Source organism: Eulemur rufifrons, chromosome 15 (genome assembly GCF_041146395.1).
Source record: "Eulemur rufifrons isolate Redbay chromosome 15, OSU_ERuf_1, whole genome shotgun sequence".
Lineage (NCBI taxonomy): Eukaryota > Metazoa > Chordata > Mammalia > Primates > Lemuridae > Eulemur > Eulemur rufifrons.
This window is the reverse complement of record NC_090997.1, coordinates 69,976,816-69,998,386: the sequence shown is the minus strand read 5'-3', so window position 1 is coordinate 69,998,386 and position 21,571 is coordinate 69,976,816. Positions and strand designations below refer to the sequence as shown.

At 38.7% G+C, this 21,571-nt stretch overlaps 1 protein-coding gene across 1 annotated transcript in view; it reads right to left on the bottom strand.

Annotated features, from left to right (window-relative positions):
• Positions 1–204: 204 nt before the first annotated feature.
• SLC35F1 (solute carrier family 35 member F1) overlaps positions 205–21,571 on the bottom strand; it is a 385,838-nt gene continuing 364,471 nt past the window's right edge. Inside the window, exon 8 of the mRNA XM_069488474.1 lies at positions 205–429. Within this exon, the coding sequence (XP_069344575.1) occupies positions 205–429 (225 nt within the window). The remainder of the gene's footprint in view (positions 430–21,571) is intronic.

The following is a 21,571-nucleotide window of genomic DNA, read 5'->3' as shown; positions in this document are numbered from 1 at the left end:
CATCTTTCCAAGTCAGGCAGATTGGAGCCTGCGTCTCCAGTGATGTTTAGCTTGTTCCCTTTACAAGCTTTTGGAGGATTTGCTACCTTGCAGTCCACCTGTGTAAACTGCACCCAGTAAATACCTTTCTCTATGTACAATACAGAGATGATGGGCGGACACACGGCCACTGAGCTGGCCTCAGTGGGCAGGGCGGGCCTCATCCTAGGCCACGCGCACATGGGGCTCCTCTTCTGTCTCCTGGCCCAGGCTGGTGTAGGTGACTGAGGGCTCCACCTGAGCTGTGGTCGATAAGTCCACGACGGGTCCTGAAGGATTGCGGAACTGCTTGTACACTCGGGGGTCCTGGGCTATGTAGGTGGAGGTGGAGGAGTAGAGCACCAGCCCAATGAGGATGGTGAAGAAAGACAGGAGATAAAGTCCTGAAAACTGAAAAACACAACAGCAAAGTCATTTGACAGCCGCAGCAGAACCACCGACACCTTAATGAGGCACAGAGAGACGAGAAAGGAGCTGCTTCCTCTCGGAACAGGCAGCTTGATGAGTTGGCCAGTTCTCATCATGGAAAGTGAATCTTCTCTTCCTAAACTGGATTGGTCTTATTGATTCCCTTTATCTTTTTGCTAGACCCTGCAGCTAACACAGAGGAACGCTTAGCTGATTGTCTCTAAAGTGCCAATCTGAGGACCTGGTATGGTGGGAGAGCTAGTTAAGCACAAATTAAAATGCATCAAGTTAAAAGCAAAAAATCTCCAATATCGCTCAGTAAAGAGTCGGTTGTTTGTGGCTTCATTAAACCCAGAAGAAACATAGATGTTCCATTTAAGGTGGTAACGAAGCCATAAACAATGAACCCCTCACCGACAGCGCATCAGGACACTCTCGTTTCACCTTAACACAATTCAGACACTATTTTTCTTCCTAGTACAGATTGTTATTGACTTTGGTAACTATCTTTGCCAGATTAGCCATGGACAGAAAGAAATAGTATAACATTCCATTCCTGCCCAACTAATCTATAAACAAATCCAAACAGGGCTGTATGCATAGCATTCTGCTTCCTAATCTACTTGCTTTCATAGAGTTTGGGGAGAGAGGGAGAGACAATATTAGTTTACACTAGTCCCAAGAATTGACACGTGTTTTTGGAAAATTATAACTTCTGGACCTTCCTGAGTGGTTACACTGGAAGTATTGTGTTGCCATTTCTATCGTTCTGTTCATTCATTCATCCCTTGTTTGTATGCCTTCTCTATATCAAACATTGAGCCATGTACTGGGCAAGGAGAAATAAAAAATATGGGTGGTCCCTACCATCAAGGACTTAATTGTCTCCGTGGAGAATCAGAGGCACAGATAGACAGAAACAATGCAATACACCTATGGCCTGCCAAGTCTCATGTCAGTCCAGAGCTGTGTCTTAATCACATCCTGCATCCCTGGGGAAAGGGGGAGTGATTTCAATTTCCTCATTTATTTTTTATGTTCTTACCTTGAAAGAACTAAAAACTGGTAGAAAGAGAAAAATTAATTGGAAGCTGGAAGGAAGGAGAAGAGGAAAATGACCCAGAGATTCCCTGAAGTAAGTTATAGGGCTAGAATAGAAAGCTAAAAAATGGCCATACTTTGTAGTTCAGTAATGGGAAAGGCAGTCTTGAAAATGGCTCATTAAAAAAAAGTGTCCTGGGGCCAAAAGGCCCTGGTACAGTCTTCTTTCTTTCTTTTTGCAGCACAAAGTAATTAAGACTGAAGATGACTTTCTGATTTTCTTTCTAGAGCATTCTTCACCCTGTCTCTCAATCCCTTTATTTTTCACATTTAAACTGTATGATAATACCACCTCAGATGGATTTATGTACTAGACTCAGCTTGTAACTGCTTCACTTAATTAACTTGACGTAATTAATTCAGTTTTCCCCAGTGAAAGCAAATGTGCCTTATTGTTTGATTCATGAATTTGTAAAATAAAATGGTAGGAAGAGAAGACCACTAACTCAGCACTGTTGTCTATGATCTCAGAAAACCTATTTACATACAAAGTTGCTTCCCGAAATTCTACATTCAAGAGCTTCATCCTTTACCTGAAACTTTGGTGAAGGGAAATGGGTTTGTTCCTAACATTATAAACATTTCAAACATTTCGTTAATTACTTTCACTTCCAAAACTCCAGTCATGCATCTCCAGTTTTAAGCGAAGAGCCTTCCATGGGCTTAGGCATGAACCTGCCTCTATTGCAGCAGATGCAGGTAGAGAGATTAACACATTGACTGCCACACTAGAAAAAAAATTTTTTTCCTTGGGGCCACGGTGTTTTATGATGAAAATAGAATAAAAACTTTGAAAATAAAACAATCCTTTCTATCTATTTCTTACTGTTTTCTGTGCGTGAGTTACATGCAAGTCGAAAAATAGTTCTTGTGGCTTCCAAGGTGAAGAGATGTGAGAGTTACATATGCTTCACGAGGTCCTGGGCTCAAAACTGGTGTGAGCTAAATACAACTGACATGGCAGTTCATTTGTTAAGAATGGGGGCTTTGCAGTTATAGTTGCATTTTAACTGCCAAACTGGCTTCAAATCCCAGTTCCACTACTTTCTAGCTGTAACTCTGGACAAGGTTCTTAACCTTTCCAGGTCTAAGCTTCCTTATCAGTAAAGTGCACCTACTATACTATAAGACTAAATTAGAGAAAGCAGGTAAAGCACTTATCATACCTTGCAGCAACCATTCGAATCATATTGGCTTCATTGTTATTGTTTTTGTTATTACTACAGCACAATTTATAATTGTAATACTCTGATATCTTACAATATTCTAATATAATCATTGATTAAATTATCTTTTCCCAATAGTCTTTTGACTGTGGGGCTGTGTCTTGTTTGACCAGTATCAAACACAGAGCCTGGCAGAGTATAGACATCTACTAAGTATTATTTGCTATTTGTTTTTATGTTGGATAAATAGATACATTTAATTATGGGGAAGTTTCAGGCTAATGTAGGAAACATAGTGAAAAATCAGCCTGTACCACTCGTGTATTTCAAACTTTTTAGCTTTAACCTAGGTAATATTAATAAAATGTCATTTCTAGTACATAAAATGCTAAATATTATTAAAAACCTGTTGAAAAGGAAGTCATAGTATCAATCTGTAATCACTGACTCCAAAAGTATCTTGAAACCTGGGGACAGAGGAGAGTAAAGGATGATGAATTAGGAAAAACATTAAAGAAAGCAAGAATCTGGGTAGAATGGGTGTATACATGCATAATGAGTGCAATATTGCACCATCTGGGCAACGGACGTGCTTGAAGCTCTGACTCGGGGTGGGGGCAAGGGCAATATACGTAACCTTAACTTTTGTACCCCCATAATATGCTGAAATAAAAAAAAAAAGAATCTGGGTAGAAGACTCAGGACTGCTAACCAGTAGATTGGAGTAGGAGGTTCCATAAACTTGGGGGTGGACAGGATTTGGCCATTGAAATAATTTAGGGGAGGGACAGGAAAGGATCTGATACAGGGTACCCAGGTAGAAGGATTAGAGAAACTAAATTCTTGAGAATCTCAATTTCTGATTTTAGATCCCATATCCTGACCTGGTCAATATGACAAAGAATATTAAGTTTTGTAAAGTTAATGCCTTTGCCTTTGTAAGTAATAACACCTTAACACACCACGTAAAAGTATCATCCCTTTTTGGGGCATGGAACCATCAGATAAATCCACTACAAATGTGTTTTAGTTTGAACATAGCTCTAACATGACAACACATACTTTTCAATGCCTTTTTATTTAATTGATTTAGAATTCAGTCAAAAATTACTCAAGAGATAGATAGCATGGAATTTTAATGTGACAAAGGCATTTTGGAAGTCACCCAAGAGGCTTTATTAATAGTTGGTAGAGAAAGTTCTCATTTAGTACACAAGCCCAAAAAGAGAGCAGTCAGGCAAGCATTATGATTAATTGGGATAAATATTAAATGCTATAAATAGTGACAGAAAGGTTTGATTTAAAAAAAAAGGGTAAGAAAAAGTTTCATTTTTCTCCTTCTTTCTAGCTTAATTAAAAAAAAGAAAATTTAATCAGGGGTACCTAACAGAATGAGCCCAGTTCTGGATGCTTCACTTATCTTGTAGAGCATTCATTTAATAAACCAATCAATGAAACAAAAATTTTGTTTGGTCTAGGCTGTTTAACTTACTACGTGCAAAGAAATACTTATTTCTAGTTCCCCAAGCAAAGAGAACAGGAACTTCTCTGGAACGCCAGATGACGACTGCAGCCGTGTCTGAGTTACAGATAAGCCAAGTGCAGGCAGAGGCTGCTGTCTCCATCCAAGGGCGGGGGCTGCTATCTGAAGTGGACTTTGCTGTCTTCCCCTTTCCCAACTGCAGCCCCACAGAGTATGCTGTATGGTCCGTGCTGCAGACACACTTTTTGTGCATTTAACCTAACTGGTAGCTTTGAGAAGCTGAGAAAGGGTGCACCCTGTACTCACACTGCCACACTGCAGATACTGTACTTTGCCACTGTCTTTTTCCATCTTGATGTGTCTCTTTGAGAACAAGGGTCAGAAGGCACTCACTGCACAGGATGAGAATCCTTGAGTGTTGCTTAAAACAATCTGACCAAGACACAAGCCATTGTACAGAATGAGGTGGCTTGGAAGACTGGTAACAAGCCTGTACAACCAGGGCTTAACTTCCATCCAGGGGTTAAACCTACCTCCTAGACAGTTGGCCTATCAGTATGATTGCTGTTTGATTAATGTGGCATTCAGCACATCAGTCAAGGTCAGACCAAATTTACATGTTATTTCTGTAATTTAAACAGCTAAGTTGACTTTTAATAGACTAATGACTTCAATGGGCCTAAACCTATACAAGTAGAAAACTGTATGATTTGAAACTCATTTCAAAGTATATTTATAAATATATCAACTAGACAATGTCAAGAAGAGGGCAATTTTTCAAGGACAGCATTTTCTAGCTTGACTCAAACAATGTCAGGGGTCAGCAGAGAAGAGCATGGGCAGTCCTTGGAGGGGTGCAAAGAGGACCATGAAGTGACGCTGGTTGAAGCTCTACTTTCATTGAATGCATGTACCAACTACTTCTGTATGGTGGGCCTGATGTTTTCCTTCTTTCCCAGGAAGGGTACCTTAAAAGGGTACCATAAAGATGACCTTTATGTCATCTGCCTTTGTAGAATACAGCTTTTGTGAGTTTCCTGATGTTGGATTTTGGTCATTTTTTTGCTACATGTCCCCACTTGTGCTTACCAATGATTTAATGGATAACGGAAACTTATAAGATTTTTTTTAGCTCTTAAAGACAGATGTATGACAATTTCTCTATCTAAAAAAAGATTCAGTGGAAAAAAGAAACTATGTTACTCATGAGAGGCAGAGAAAAAACTGGAAAGGAGTTGTTGGTGAGGTTTCTTAGAAAAGGGGGCCCACGGGAATGAGACATGGGGTGAAACTCCTGGAATTATTTGAGAAAAAAGAAGAGATCTAGATCTAACCTGGAGAGCCAAGGAAGCTCGGAGAAAATAGTTAGTAGGAGGGAGAAAATCAGGTCAAATGAGACAGAAAAAGATACAGGTAAAGAAAATTTCTCAATAACTAGAAGGAAAGATGAAGAACCTGATAATCAAAACATAATTCTTGTCTAAATTGAGTCAGCATGTACTCTGACTTCTGTTTGTTTATCTCTCTCTCGCTCTTCTCATACATACACACACACACACACACACACACACACGCACACACACACACACACAGACACATGCACATATTCATCTATGGGCCCCTACTCCTGACTGGTATGATCGGCCTTCCGAACTTGCATTCCTATATTGAACACTTTTTCTTGAGAGAAGGTGAGTACCCTGATAGAACACTGCCCTTGATGGCTTCTCATGTACCAGAGATGAGTGAAAGGAGATGCTTTCAAGCCTTCATGTGTTCCCAAGGCTATCTATGATGGATGGAGGAAGGAAAGACCAAATATCTCACACCATAGCTCAATGATGATGTTATTGTTAAAATTCCAAAGATATGTTGACTTTGGGGGCCCTGCTGGATCTGAGGCTGCCACTGAAAGAGGCATACTGCTTGGAAACATGGTCATGATGAGAGTCGAAACTGGTCCCTGACTGCGTAAGAAAGCTGCACAGAAATGAATTCAAGGATGTTTCTAGGTGTTCTTAGAAATGGCTTTCAATGCAGAGTTATTTCACATATATGAAAGATATATGGCCACAATAATGATTTCTTTTCTGGTTGATTCTTGTAGAAAGATACAGATGTAATTAAACTTTCACATATTTTTAATTCTTTGGCAGAAAACATCTATGAGGGTATAGTCTGGGATTCTGTAAACTTTAATGGTTGCTACAGAAATTAATGTGACCATGGGTAAGTAGAACAATAAATGGCAGCGACTGGTCATTCTCAAGGTCATACAACACAGGCTGGTAAATGTAGGCTCAAGAGCTGCTGGAAGAATTTCCATGGAAAGAGATTCACCTGGTAATTTCAACAGGCAACTTATACCCAGGAAAAACTAGACTTTTAATTAAGTTTGTGACAACTGTCCTGAATATTCTTTGTTATGTAAGACAATGGGTGCTTTTTCCCCTATACTTCTCTACTCTGTGATATAAAATGCACATAGAAAGATAAATAAACTGGCACATCTAACCCTGATTGCTAGACCAAGAGGGAATAAATAAGCCCAATTCTGTTTAAAATGGAAGCAGATTACCAGTTTGGAGGTCCTGGGTACCAGAGTAGTTTAAAGATCCAGCAGTGGCTAGATTAAAGTAACATGCTAAATAAGAGTGAATCATTAATTAAATGTAATGCCACCATAGTGAAGAATGACTAGAAGGGGAGTCCATGGTCTCTCAAGCCCCACTTTTTTATTTTTATTTTTTTTATTTTTTTGTTTTTTTTGCAGACCATACTGTATGGGGGATGGGCACGCTTATAGCTCTGGCTTGGGCAATGCATCAAGCCCCATTTTATGTGTAGATTGCAAGGTGGACCCTTTGGCAACAAGCTTGGAAGGGAAACAGCCAATCTGCTGTGTGTCCTGGGGTGGGAGAGAGAAGACAGCTCAGCAATGACCACACAGCCCATCTCTCAACAGCCATGTGCTTCTCAGAGGGCTGAGGACCACACCTGGGAGTACAGTTTTGGGCACAGAATGAGAGGATGTTGATCAGTGCTGAGCACACCGTGAGCTGTGGCCTGTTTAGGACCCTGTGACGAAAGGCTCTGCCTGGTTCTGATCTATTACCACTGGGCCTGAGCCAATTGCTATTCCGGCCAAGAAAACTAGACAGACCTGGCTCCACAGAAAAACCAACGCAAACAAGTTGATGTTTGACCTCCTAATTTTGGCTCTGCACAAAACTAACAAGATCATTTTTATTATTATGAAGTGTATTTAAAAGGCAAAAGTTCAGTTTCTGGGTTTACTGAGCTGGAAATAAATTGCCTGGAGAGACCAGAGCTCTTTTGAATACTTTTGAACTCCCCAATTATTACTCTATCTCCTACTCTCACCTCCCTTATTTCTCCTCTTCCTGTTTTTTTCTCATTTCTTTTTTGTTAGGGGAAAAAAAGGGCTAAATCTTTCTGGTTAAATATTGCAATATTTCTTTATTCTAGGTTATACCATGCAAAATATCAAATGTGGGCATGGCATGCAATCTACCGCCAAACAACGAAATTAGTCTTTAGAGACTAAGAATACTGACCCCCTCCCTCACCTTCTATTCTTTCTCCAATTTGGGAATTCAAATCCCAAATTCACGCTAATCTAATAAAGACAGAAAATAAACAAGTGCCTTAGTCAGAATGCCAAAAGGTTTCTCCATCCATATCAGAATACCAAAGCATTGCTTAGATTTAAATACTTGGGAATTGATTTATTCTCCAAGCATCCTTTTGGTAAAGAAAACAGAAGCAGAAAGCAAGGTCCTTGCTTCTCTGTGTGCCTGACACCATCACCCAGGGCGAGGCTGTGCCCTGAGCTGCAATCCCAGTTCGGTTTATGAGGCCTTCTGTTTGGTTTGCAAAACCAATTCATTTGGCGGTATAATTTGTGCAGCCAATCACATCTAAGTCCAAATAAGGGTTCCTTAACAGGCAAATATCTTCCCCTGTGAGTAATTTCACACATGAGTACAGCAATAGGGAACTAAAAATGGATTTCTGCCACTATCTTTTATATGACAAACAGACATTTTCACTGGTCTGATGAATTGATAGAAATCCTCGTTCAAGCAGATTTCTATTTTTTGCATTCCAGCAAAAAAAGACTGTAATAGCCAGGCCAGAAGCGGAACAGAGGAGCTTACTCCATGGGAGTGTTTAATTATGGGCTCAGTTGCAAGAAAGGCTGTTCAATGGCTCATTTATGTCACCTTTCCCTGCGTAGTTTTTATTATCACTAGTCAAAAAGGAATTGCATGTGTATAGGAGGCACATTGAGCAGTGGCCTTCACTCCATTGGACTCTTGGATCACAAGGCATCTATTTTCCCTCAGCAAAACACAGAGGTGCATGCTGGGCCAGAGCAATTTTATAGGGGACTGAATTTTATTTTATTTCTTTATTTTTTAATATTTTTTTATTTCAGTGTATTATGGGGATACAAATGTTTAGGTTACATATATTGCCTTTGCCCACCCGAGTCAGAGCTTCAAGAGTGTCCATACCCCAGATGGTGCGAACTGCACCCATTAGGTATGAATACACCAATCCCGTCCTCCCTCCTCCCACCTGCCTGAGACCCGATGAATGTTACTACTATATGTGCATGTAGGTATTGATCAGTTAATACCAATTTGATGGTGAGTACATGTGATGCTTATTTTTCCATTCTTGTGATTCTTCAGTTAGTAGAATAGGCTCCAGTTCTATCCAGGATAATACAAAAGGTGCTAGATCATCATTGTTTTTGTGGTTGAGTAGTATGCCATGGTATACATATGGTATATATTTTACTAATCCACTCACGTATTGAGGGGCACTTGGGTTGTTTCCATATCTTTGCAATTGTGAATTATGCTGCTATAAATATTTGGGTGCAGATGTCTTTGTTACAGAATGTCTTTTGTTCTTTTGGGTAGATGCCCAATAATGGGATTGCTGGATCAAATGGTAGTTCTACTTTTAGCTCTTTGAGGTATCTCCATATTACTTTCCACAGAGGTTGTACTAGTTTGCAGTCCCACCAGCAGTGTATGAGTGTTCCTATCTCTCCGCATCCATGCCAACATTTATTGTTTTGGGACTTTTTGATAAAGGCCATTCTCACTGGAGATAAGTGATATCTCATTGTGGTTTTTATTTGCATTTCCCTGATGATTAGAGATGTTGAGCATTTTTTCATATGTTTGTTGGCCACTAGTCTATCTTTTGAAAAGTTTCTGTTCATGTAGTTTGCCCACTTTTTGATGAAGTTGTTTGATTTTTTTCTTGCTGATTTTCCTGAGTTCTATATAGATTCGAGTTATCAGTCTTTTATCAGATGTGTAGCATGAGAATATTTTCTCTCATTCTGTAGTTTGTCTGTTTGCTTTCATGATAGTTTCCTTGGTTATGCAAAAGCTTTTTAATTTAATCAGGTCCCATTTATTTATTTTTCTGTTGCTCTGATTGCCTTTGGGGTCTTCTTCATAAATACTTTGCCTAAGCCAATGTCTATAAGAGTTTTTCCAATACTTTCTTCTAGAATTCTTATAGTTTCGTGCCTAGGTTTAAGTCTGTTACCCACTGTGAGTTGATTTTTGTGAGAGGTGAAAGGTGTGGATCCTGTTTCAGTCTTCTACATGGGGCTATCCAGTTTTCCCAGCACCATTCATTGAATAAGGATTCTTTCCCCCAGTGTATGTTTTTGTCTGCTTTGTCAAAGATTAGATGGCTATATGAGGATGGCTTTATATCTGGGTTATCAGTTCTGTTCCATTGGTCTATGTCTCTGTTCTTGTGCCAGTATCATGCTGTTTTAGCTAGTATAACCTTGTAGTATAGCTTGAAGTCTGGTAAATTGATGCCTCTCAATTTGTTCTTTTTGCTTAAGATTGCCTTTGCTATATGGGGTCTTCTCTGGTTCCATATGAAGCATAGCATTATTTTTTCTACATCTGCAAAAAATGATGTTCATATTTTAATAGGGATTGCATTGAATCTATAGATCACTTTTGGTAGTACAGACATTTTAACAATGTTGATTCTGCTGATCCAGGAGCATGGTATGGTTTTCCACCTGTTTACATCCTCTGCTATTTCTTTCCTCAGTGTTTTGTAGTTCTCTCTGTAGAGGTCTTTCACCTCCTTAGTTAAATATACTCCTAGATATTTTATTTTCTTTGTTGCTATTGTGAAGGGTATTGGGTCTTCGATTTGGTTCTCAGTTTGACTGTTGCTGGCATATAGGAATGCTACTGATTCCTGTACCTTGATTTTATAACTTGAGACTTTGCTGAATTTGTTTATCAATTCCAGTAGTCTCATGGAAGAATCTTTGGGGTTTTCTAGATGTAAGATCATATTGCCAGCAAAGAGCAATAGTTTGACCTCTTCTGCCCCCATTCAGATGCCCTTGATTTGCTTCTCTTGTCTGATTGCTCTGGTTAGGACTTCCAGCACTATGTTGAATAGAAGCAGTGGTAGAGGACAACCTTGTCTGGTTTCAGTTTTAAGTGGGAATGCTTTCAATTTTTCTTCGTTCAGTATGATGTTGGCAGGGGGTTTGTCACATAGGGCTTTTATCATTTTGAGGTAAGTCCCATCTATGCCTATTTTTGTTAAGTGTTCTTATCATAAAAGGCTCCTGAATTTTGTCAAATGCTTTTTCTGCATCTATTGAGAGGATCATATGGTCTTTGTTTTTGCTTCTATTTATGTGGTGAATTACATTTATAAATTTTTGTATGTTGAACCATCCCTGCATCCATGACCAAGCCCACTTGGTCATGATGGATTATCTTTTTGATAAGCACCAAATTCGGTTTGCTAGGATTTTGTTGAGAAATTTTGCATCTATATTCATAAGGGGTATTGGTCTGTAGTTTTCTTTTTTTGTTGCATCCTTTCCTGGTTTTGGTATCAGGGTGATGTTGGCTTCATAAAACAAATTTGGGATGATTCCTTCCTTCTCAATGTTGTGGAATAATTTCTGCACGGTAGGCACCAGTTCTCATTGTAGGTCTGGTGAAATTTGGGTATGAAACCACTCATCCAGCACTTTTCTTTTTAGGACGTTTTTTTAATTGCTGCTTCAATTTTGGTACTTGATATTGGTCTGTTGAAGAATTCTATTTCTTTCTATTGAGCCTAGGGAGGCTGTGTGTTTCTAAGAATTTGTCTGTTTCCTTTACATTTTCAAGTTTATGTGTATAGAGGTTTTTATAGTATTCATAGATGATATTTTGTATTTCCATCATTTCAGTTGGAATTTCTCCATTTTTCATTCCTGATGGAGCTTATTAGAGTCTTTCTTTTCTGCTTCTCATTAATCCAGCAAGAGGCATGTCAATTTTGTTTATTTTTTTCAAAGAATCAACTTTTTGTTTTATTAATCTTCCATATAGTTTTTTTTTATTATTGATTTCATTTAGTTCTCTGATCTTTGTTATTTCATTTCTTCTGCTGGGTTTGGGGTTGGTTTGCTCATTCTTTTCCAGTTCTTTGAGGTGATTCATTAGATTGTTGATTTGTGATCTTTCTGTCTTTTGGATGTAGGATTTATGGGTACAAATTTTCCTCTCAGGACTGCTTTGGCTGTGTCCCACAGATTTCATAACTTGTGTTTCTTTTATCATTTAGTTCAAAGAATCTTTTAATTTCCATCTTAATTTCCTCCTTAACACAATAATCGTTCAGCAGAAGTTTGTTTAGTTTCCATGACTTTGTGTAGAGATGAGAGTTTCTGTTGGAATTGATTTCTAATTTTATCCCACTGTGGTCTGAGAAGATGCATGGTATAATTTGTATTTTTTTAAATTTGTTGAGACATGCTTTGTGGCCTAGGATATGGTCAGTCTTAGAGAATGTCCCATGAGCTGATGAGAAAAATCTATATTCAGTGGTTTTTGAGTTGAATGCTCTGTAAATGTCAGTCAGGCCCATTTGTTCTAGAGTTCTGTTTAAGTCCATTGTTTCTTTGTTTATTTTCTGTTTGGAGGATCTGTCCTGTTCTGTCAGAGGGGTGTTGAAATCCCTGGCTATTACAGTGTTGCTGTTTATCAAGGGGACTGAATTTTAAAGCCAGTGAAAGATGTTTAGTTTGTAGAAGTGGTAGTGTTGCAGCTCAACACATCCTAAAGACCCCTTGCCCTGGTACAATAGAATCAAGGGGTGGAAATGAAAGTGTCACTATTCACTATTCACCCTGTTGTCTACTAGTAACATTTTTGCTTCCTGTCACTGCAACCTTGTGCTCTGCTGATCTAAAAGTCTTAGTTCCAAAGAGAAGAATTCTTCCACCAGGAGATAGAACAATGATTCTATTAAACTGAAAGTTAAGGCTGCCACCTGACCACTTTGGCCTCATCCATGCTTTTGAAACAACAGGTAAAGAAGAGAGTTTCAGTGGTTTATTGATCTCATTTACCAGGGGGAAACTGGGCTACTGGTCCACCATGGAGGTAAGGAAGAGTACATCTGGAATACAGGTGATCCTTTAGTGTGTCTCTTAGTATTAATATGCCCTGTGATTAAAGTCAGTGGAAAATTACAACAACTGAATGCAAGCAGGACTAATGTGTCTCAGATCTTTCAGGAAAGAAAGTGTGGGGTCACCCCATGAGGTAAAGAATCATAATCAGATGAAGTGCTTGCTGAGGGTAAAGGGAATACAGTGAAAGAAAGTGGCAGCTATGGCCATGTGATCAGTTACAGAAACAAGTATTGTAATTGTCATGAATAATTCCTCTTTTCTGTTATTAATAGGTTTGTGTGTATGTGCGTGTGTATAGAACAAATATTTTTGTTTCCTTCCTTCTCTTAACTCTTTATCATATAACATAAGATGTATTAACTTTCCATTATAGTATTTAAGTTAAAGATATCAAGAAGAGTGAACATCATCACCCAAGACTTTGCATCCTCTTCTGAGGGGAAGGTTAGTGTGTTTTCAGTTGTATGCATTTAGTTGTGTCATATTAGGCAAAAGTAAGACCTTGTTATTGTTTTTATTTAGAGATTATTATTTAAAGACCTGCAATTAATGCCAAGTGGACAAGGGATGGACTTATGGTGATTAATTTTATAAGTAAACTTGGCTAGGCCACAGTACCTAAATATATGATCAAACTCCAGTGTAGATGCTGCTATGAAGGTATTTTTAAAAATGAGATTAACATTCATGTCAGTAGACTCTGAGTAAAGCAGATTACTTTCGATAATGTGGGTGGACCTCATCTGATCAAGTGAAGGCCTTAAGAAAAATACTGAAGGCCCCTGAGGAAGAGGGAATTCTGCCTCCAGACTGCCCATAGGCTTGAGCTTCAACATCAACTCTTCCCTGGGTCTCCAGCCTGCTGGCCTTCCTTGTAGATTTTGGACTTTCCAGCCCCAGTTGTGTGAGCCAATTCCTTAAAATCAATCAATTAACCTCTCCTTCTGTACACACACCCTCCCACACACACATCCTATTGGTTCTGTTTCTCTAGAGAACAATCAAAAATCAAAAAACCCCATTAAAAAGTGGGCAAAAGACATGAACAGAAGCTTTTCAAAAGAAGATAGATTAATGGCAAATAAACATAAAAATATTTGCTCAACCTCACTATCAGGGAAATGCAAATTAAAACCACAATGAGATATCACCTTACCCCAGTTGGAATGGCTTTTATTAAAAAGTCCCAAAATAATAGATTCTGGTGTGGATGCAGAGAGAAAGGAACACTTATACACTGTTGGTGGGACTGCAAATTAGTACAATCTCTATGGAAAACAGTATGGAGATGCCTCAAAGAACTAAAAGTAGACCTACCATTTTATCCAGCAATCCCACTACTACGTATCCCACTACTAAGTATTTACCCAAAGGAAAATAAGTCATTTTCTCAAAACGACACCTACACTCGAATGTTTTTATTACAGCACAATTTACAATTGCAAAGATGTGGAATCAACGCAAGTGCTCATTAATTCATGAGTGGATTAACAAAATGTAGTATATGTATACTATGGAATACTACTCAGCCATCAATAAGGATGAACTAAGGCTTTTTGCAACAACTTGGATGAAACTGGAAGACCATCCTAAGTGAAGTATTTAAAGAAAGGAAAAACAAACATCACATGTACTCGCTATTAAATTGGAACTAAACAATGAACATGTGCACAGAAAGAAGTAAAAGTCATTGGAAATCAAGCAGGGGGGAACGGAGAGAAGGGGGTGGTGAAAACCTACCTAACAGATAAAATGAAGACTATCTGGGTAATGGGCACACTTATAAGCCTGACTTAACCGTAACAAAAATGATCCATGTAATGAAAAACATTTGTACCCCCATATATTTTGAAATAATTAAAAAAGAGGAAGAAATTCAGAAAAGAAGAGCCTGAATTTCAGAGATTGGTGGTATAGCAAATATAGTAAATATGGAAATAAGGCTTAAAAACCATAGGAATTATATTTACAGAAATTAATTAGTAAAATAATTGATTGTACAGAAACAATATAACAAAAGTCAGGAAATGAGGAAGGGACAGTGTTAATCATCTTTCATAGAAGAGAGTAAATCAAAACCCTTACAATTTTAAATATAGAGTTGAAAATGTCTACCATCCATGGTGGCCCCTGGAGATGTGTAGAGCAGTGGCTTTGCTTCAGCCTTTAATGTTTGAGGCAATCCTTGTTCTTTACCTCAGCAAACTGATACTCTTATTTTTGCGAGCTTGGTTTATTCATATTCTGGTCCATTGGAGATGGACCCATACAGGTCTGCTGACAAAATTAGGTGTCTGAATGTGCACGATGTGGCCAGACTGTGTATGTTGGTGACAAACACATCCCATGTATTGTCCTGGGAGACAACTAGCTGTTTTTTCCTGGCTATGCCACAGTCCAACCATAAGCTTTTCCATTTGAAACTTCTGCAGCACCTCTAGCTGTTCCTTTTTTCCTCACAGCTTATCCTGATGATGTGATGATATTCAAGATATCTGTTTTGTGATGTGGAGTTCATGAATAGATTAATGTAGAAAGAACTTTGACTTCTGGCTATAATTCCAGGGCCTGTCTTGCAATTTATCCCCAACTTCTTAAATCATTCCAATATTTCTGGTAAATAGAAATTGCTAATGTGGCAGAGACTGGCTATTTGTTCACGAAACCCATTTTCTTTTCTTCCTGCACAAACAGCTTGACTATATTTCCTAGCCTCCCATGCAATTAGCTGTGGCTATGTGACTGAGTTCTGGACAATAGAACAGGGAGGGGTTATAGACACACTGCAAAAGTCTCCAGGCTGTCTCACCGAGAGTCCTGCAGAGGACTCCAAGTGCCTAGCCCAGGCATTGGTAAACTTTTTATTAAAGAGCTAGATAGTAAGTATTTTAGGCTTATGGGTCAATACTCTATCACAACTACTCAGCATTGCAATTGTAGTGCAAAAGCAGCCATGGATAATGTGTAAAGAAATGGGCATGGCTGTGCTTTAATAAAACTATTTATAAAAACAGGCAGCTGGCTCACAGATCATGGTTTTCTGACCCCTGCCCCTAAGGATGTCAGAGCCACAAGATGGAAAGAGCCTGGGTTCCTGAGTGGCTGCATAGATGTACCTCTCCACCACTGCTAGAAACTAGCAACACCTACCCTAACTAATTTAGCAAGATGGAAGAGGAAAGCCAAGTTCAAACATTCATTGCTCTTTCACCTTGGTATTTCATATGAAATGCTATTGAGCCTCAGTGATGCTAGTTTCCCCAATTCTTTACTCACAAGTGACAGTTTGAAAAGTATTGAGGAGGGACATTAAAGGCTAAGTATTAAATTTTAAATCTCCCATTTATAGTTACATTTGGGCACCATGAGCTTAAAATTAATAGCTTTTTAAGATGCCATCCTTACAAAAAAGAAATATAACAGGCTACTTATGAGGGGATTTTCATAAACAAAATGGAAGTATTGCTTTCATGGCACAGGTTAAGCTGCCTGTCCTGGCTTTTAAAGTGCAGTTACATTACTGAAATTGCTCACTGCCACAGAAGATCAACAGGGTAGCTTGGCTCAAGGTTCTGATTCATGTCTAATGAAAGATTCCACTCTTAATGAAAGTTTCCAACTTCTGCAAACTCTCTGGCATTGGCCCTCAGATGTTAAGCATACTTAAAATTGCTGTACTGTTCAAGTTCTAGTGTTTTGGAATCTCATCCTTTGTATTAATCTTCCTGGTGATTTTTTGGTGTGTCTGTCATCTTTATTTATAAATAAAGAGTTAGGCTCTAAAACAGCGTCTGGCACATAGCAGGCACAGTATAAATAAACAATGGCTGGATGAAGTTCTTTAAAACGTAATGCATAATAATATATTATTATAATGACCCCATGTCCGGCGTTGTTAAACTTTGCTTGCCAAATCTCTTATAACAACAATAACAAAACAGTAAGAGAAGCTGGCAGATGTGGGATATAATTTTAGTGGCTGACAGAGATAGTCAGGTTAGATCATGGGGCTCTACATCTGTCCTCATAGGATGTAACCTACATTGCTAGCATAGGCAGTTGATATTAAGAAACTTTTCTGATTATTTTATAAAGCACATCAATTACAAAAAATTTATCTGGTATAAAGATGACACTAAAACATGCAGAATGTTTTCTAAAGAAAATGTACACATTAAATCCTGCAAAATTCACATTAACTACATTACCCAGGATAGTTGAAGTAAACTTCTTGGACAAATCATTTTGAAAGCTCTCCCTCCCTTGTTTTAATAGTGAATATTTGGATGATGAAAACATTTTCCTGATGCAAGAGTAGAAGTTTTATGCAGCCCTTCCCCTCCTAAGATATTACTCTTCAAGTAGGATCATCTGTGGTTTCCGGCTGTTCAGCATGGACAGCCATATAAGCTAATGGCCTAGGTGAAGAGTTTGAAGGGGAGTTGGACAGAACCAACTGTTCATTTTTCTCTATTAATTTCTAGTTTATTTTAATAAAGCTGCAAAATAACATATTCTTATAAAATTACTCTCAATTTTATTACAATTCTGTGGCAATTTTTTTCTTCTTCTTTTTCTTTTTTTTAAATTTTTTTGAGATAGGGTCTCACTCTGTCACCCAGGCTGGAGTGCAGTGGCATCACCATACCTCATTATAACCTCAAACTCCTGGGTTCAAGAGACCCTCCTACCTCAGTCTCCCGAGTAGTTGGGACTATAGACACAAACTATCCTGGCTAATTCTTTTTATTTTTTTGAAACAGGGTCTCATTCTGTCACCCAGGCTGGAGTGCAGTGGTATCATCATAGCTCATTATAACCTTGAACTCCTGGGCTCAAGCAATCCTCCTACCTCAGCCTCTCGAGGTGCTGGGATTATAGGCATGAGCCACTGTGCCAGCCTCTGTAGCAATATTAAGCCTTGAAAAGGTAATAGTAAATAGTGAAATAAGCCATCTTCTATTTTAAATGTTAGGCAAAAAGGAATTTTCTGCACATTCAATATTGGCTGTTATTTTCCTGAAGAATGTTCAGCACATGATGACATATAGTGAAAGAACTTATTGGTATTTTAACAACCCTTGAATGTTTTATATTTCTGGTTGTCACCTAAAAATTCTATTGTAAGCAAAATGAATTAAAGAATTCAATTGAAAGTGACTGATATTTCCTACATTTTTATTCATGAGACCCTAGGTTTGCCTGTTCGAACAAGGAATAAGTGGGACAAAACTCACACAAACTTGTTGAAAGCTATATCTAGTTACAAAATCTTACAGTAAGATTAAAAGTCCAGAAATGGAATGAAATAGGGATTACTAATCTTGAATCATATATTTAATCAGAGAAATGTATCACTGCTAGTCGCTGTTTATACATTATCTAATTTAATCCCTTCAAAAACCCCATAAGGTAAATCTCATCACCTTGAAGTTTGGAGATAATAAATAACTGATTCAAATAAAGAGTACGCAGAGCCACAATTTAAACCTAGGCTCCTTGGACTCTGAAGTCCATGCCCTTTGGTTATACCACACGGCTTAATCCACACTGTCCATGGCAGACGCCGCAGTAGCCCTCCCACTCCAATTTATTCTCTCCCCACGTGACTTAGTGTTTTCTTTACTAAAATATTAGCAGGAAACCAAAACTACTTTAAAAATCAGCCGGGAAATTCAACAGAGTACAGAGTGTCCGTGGGTGGAGAACAAGTCTTTGTCACCCAGACGCGGCTTCTCAGTAACATGTCCCAGCTGGCCTGGCTTGGAGCCAGTGCACCCTATTGTCCTGGTGTAATTATTGCCAGTCCCCCTGTGGCAGGCAGAATAACGGTCCCTGAGAGATGTCCACGTCCTAACCCCCAGAACCTGTGAATATGTTACTTTGTATGGGAAAAGGACTTTGTAGAGGTGGTCAAATCAAGGATTTTGAGGGGAGGAGATTATCCTGTATTACCCAGCCAGGCCTAACGTAATTGCACAGTCCATAAGAGGGGAGCAGGAATGGCAGAGTCTGATTTGAAAATGCTATACTGATGGTTTTGAAGATGGAGAAAGAGCCAGGAACCAAGGAATGCAGGCAGCCTCTAGAAGCTGGACAGCGTAAGGAAATGAATTCTCCCTAGAACCTCTAAAAGAAGCACAGCTCTGCTAACACTAGATTTTAGCCCAGTGAGTCTTCTGACTTCCAGAACTGTAAGATAGTAAATTTGTGTTATTTTAAGTAAGTAAATTTGTGATAACTTGTTAGAGCAGCAAAAGAAAAATAATACTCTTTTGATTTCAAAAGTGTCCTACTTGTCTGATACATATAAGGTGACAGAGTTTGTAATAACAGATCAAGCTCTGACCTTGAAAAGCCACTACACCCTCAAATTGAAAAACCTGCATGTCAATCTCTTCCTGAGTTTGGCTTTCGGGGTCCCTGAGGCCCAGTAAAGCTCATTTCCTGGACTGTCCAGGGATTGCTATAGATTTACTATTCTGAATTCGATCATGTTGTCAGGTAATAAAGAACAGAAATACATAGCCACTTCTTATAAAGTCTTATAAAATGAGAGTTTGCAAGAGCACTATACCATTCAGATAGTCTAATTTAGAATGAGGTCATTTGCTTCCCGGGAACGTGGGGCTTTACTGTCCAGTCAGCACAGCAGTCAGCACGAGATGCTGCGAACAGTGGAATGATGTAGAGGGGAGAGGAATGGATTTCCTTCCAAGGGTGGAAAACAAGAAAAAGCAAATAATCAATGTTGGGCAGGAGAGCTTCATTTAGTCATTCAGTTCTGCCTGGGTAAGCAACATCTGTGAGAAAATAGCCCTCCCTCCCACTTGCAGAGATTTATAACCAGACCAGAAAGTTGTTCAAAGACATCGTCATGAAGCTAAAGAATCAACGGTAGCTGAAGCCTGTAGTGAAACCAAATGAGATCTCAGAGGTCACTGGTCCAATCCCCAACACTGATGCGTGAGGCCTTCCTCAGTCCCTCTCTCACATCTGTGCCAGCCTCCTCCAGCTCTGGGAAGTTCCCAACACAGTCTGTTCCACTCGTGGACTAATCGTTAACCGTGTTTTTGTATTTAGCAATAAGCTTCTGACTTTCACCCTTTGGTCCTACGCCCACCTGCTTGCAGCCACACACAGGAAGTCCGAACCCGGAGCTTAGCCCTGGCCACGTGCTAGAATCACCTGGGGGGGCCTTTGTCTAATGCTTGGACTGTCAGAATCCGTGAAAGAGGGACCCATACACCAGTATTTTTAAAATTCTTTAGGTGATTCCGACGTGCAGCCAGGATTGAGGATTACTGGCTCAAACCCTCTTCTACACTACACTCTTTATTTAGTTTAAGACGACTCAAGTGGTGTGGTACCAATTGTTAAGTACAGGAAGAATGAAGGGAAAGGAGAAACAGAGCATTTGTCTATGTCCCAATATTGGTTTTCATAATAGCAACAGGGCTTTGCCTTTATTGCCTCTATGCAAGGTTCCTCATTGGTGAAAAGGATTCTCAAATTATTTTAAAAAATTTTGTTTCAAATTAGAAATGAAAAATTCAAGTATGTAGATTTATTTAAAAATTATTTCAAAAACACTAAAACATTGGATGTGAGCAAAGATTTACTATAAGCTAATTATCCAAATTATTTATATTAGCCCAAAAGAGAGACCACATGAGTTAAATAATTAGGCATTGATTGTTAAATCAGTGGTTCTCAACGTTTAGCAAGGTGTGGAGACATTTCCAATTGTCACCACTAGGGGGAAGCTATTGGCATCGAGTGGGTTGGGGCCAGGGATGCTGCTAAACATCTTACAACGCAGAGGACAGCCCCCCACAACAAAGAATCAAATGGTCTAAAATGTCAACAGTGCCATGGTTGAGAAACTCTGGGTTAAATAAATGAAATAATAACCATTCTATGGAATGCTATAAAGCCATTAAAAATAATCATGGAGATTAGTGACTCTCAACTCTGGCTGTATGTTAGGATATTTGAGCTGATCATTCAAAGAGCTTTTAAAAGGCCTCATTCCCAATTAATTAGCATCAGACTGTCTGGGTAAGGACCCAGGCATGGCTGTTTTATATTGTTTCTAGGGGATTGTAATGTATGGCCAGAGTTGAGAACCACTAATTTAGACTCGCATTATAATAGAGACATTAAATGACATGGAAATATATACATGTTAAGTTTAAATAAATCATGTGACAAAAATAGGTATGGTATAACTAAATATTTATTAAAATATATGTGAACTGTAAAATATATGTGCACTATAAAATATTCATGCTCTGTAAAATGGTACCAATGCATAAGGGCACTTATTTGTATTTTCTGGCTTTCTCACGATGAGTATGTATTTCTTTGTAATAAAAGACAATAGAAGATTCTAGAAAATAGTTTGGCAGTTTCTTATAAAACTAGACATGCCACTATACAACCTAGCAATTGAACCCCAGGGTGTTTATCTTGGAGAAACAAAAACTCCTGTTTATGGAAAAATCTGTGTATGAATGTTCATAGCAGCTTTATTTATAATAGCTCAAAATGAAAACAACTCAAATGTCCTTCACCAGGTAAATGGTTAAATAAACTGCGGTACATCCATACTATGGATTACTACTAAGCAATAAAAAAGATGAACTGCTGATATATGCAACAAACTGAATGAATTTTCAGAAAATTATGCTGAGCAAAAAAACCTCAATCCTCAAAAGGTAACACGCTGTATAATTCAATTAATATAGCATTCTTGGCTGGGTGTGGTGGGTCACATCTGTAATCCTAGCACTCTGGGAGTCCAAGGTGGGAGGATTGCTTGAGGTCAGAAGTTCGAGACCAGCCTGACCAAAAGTGAGACCT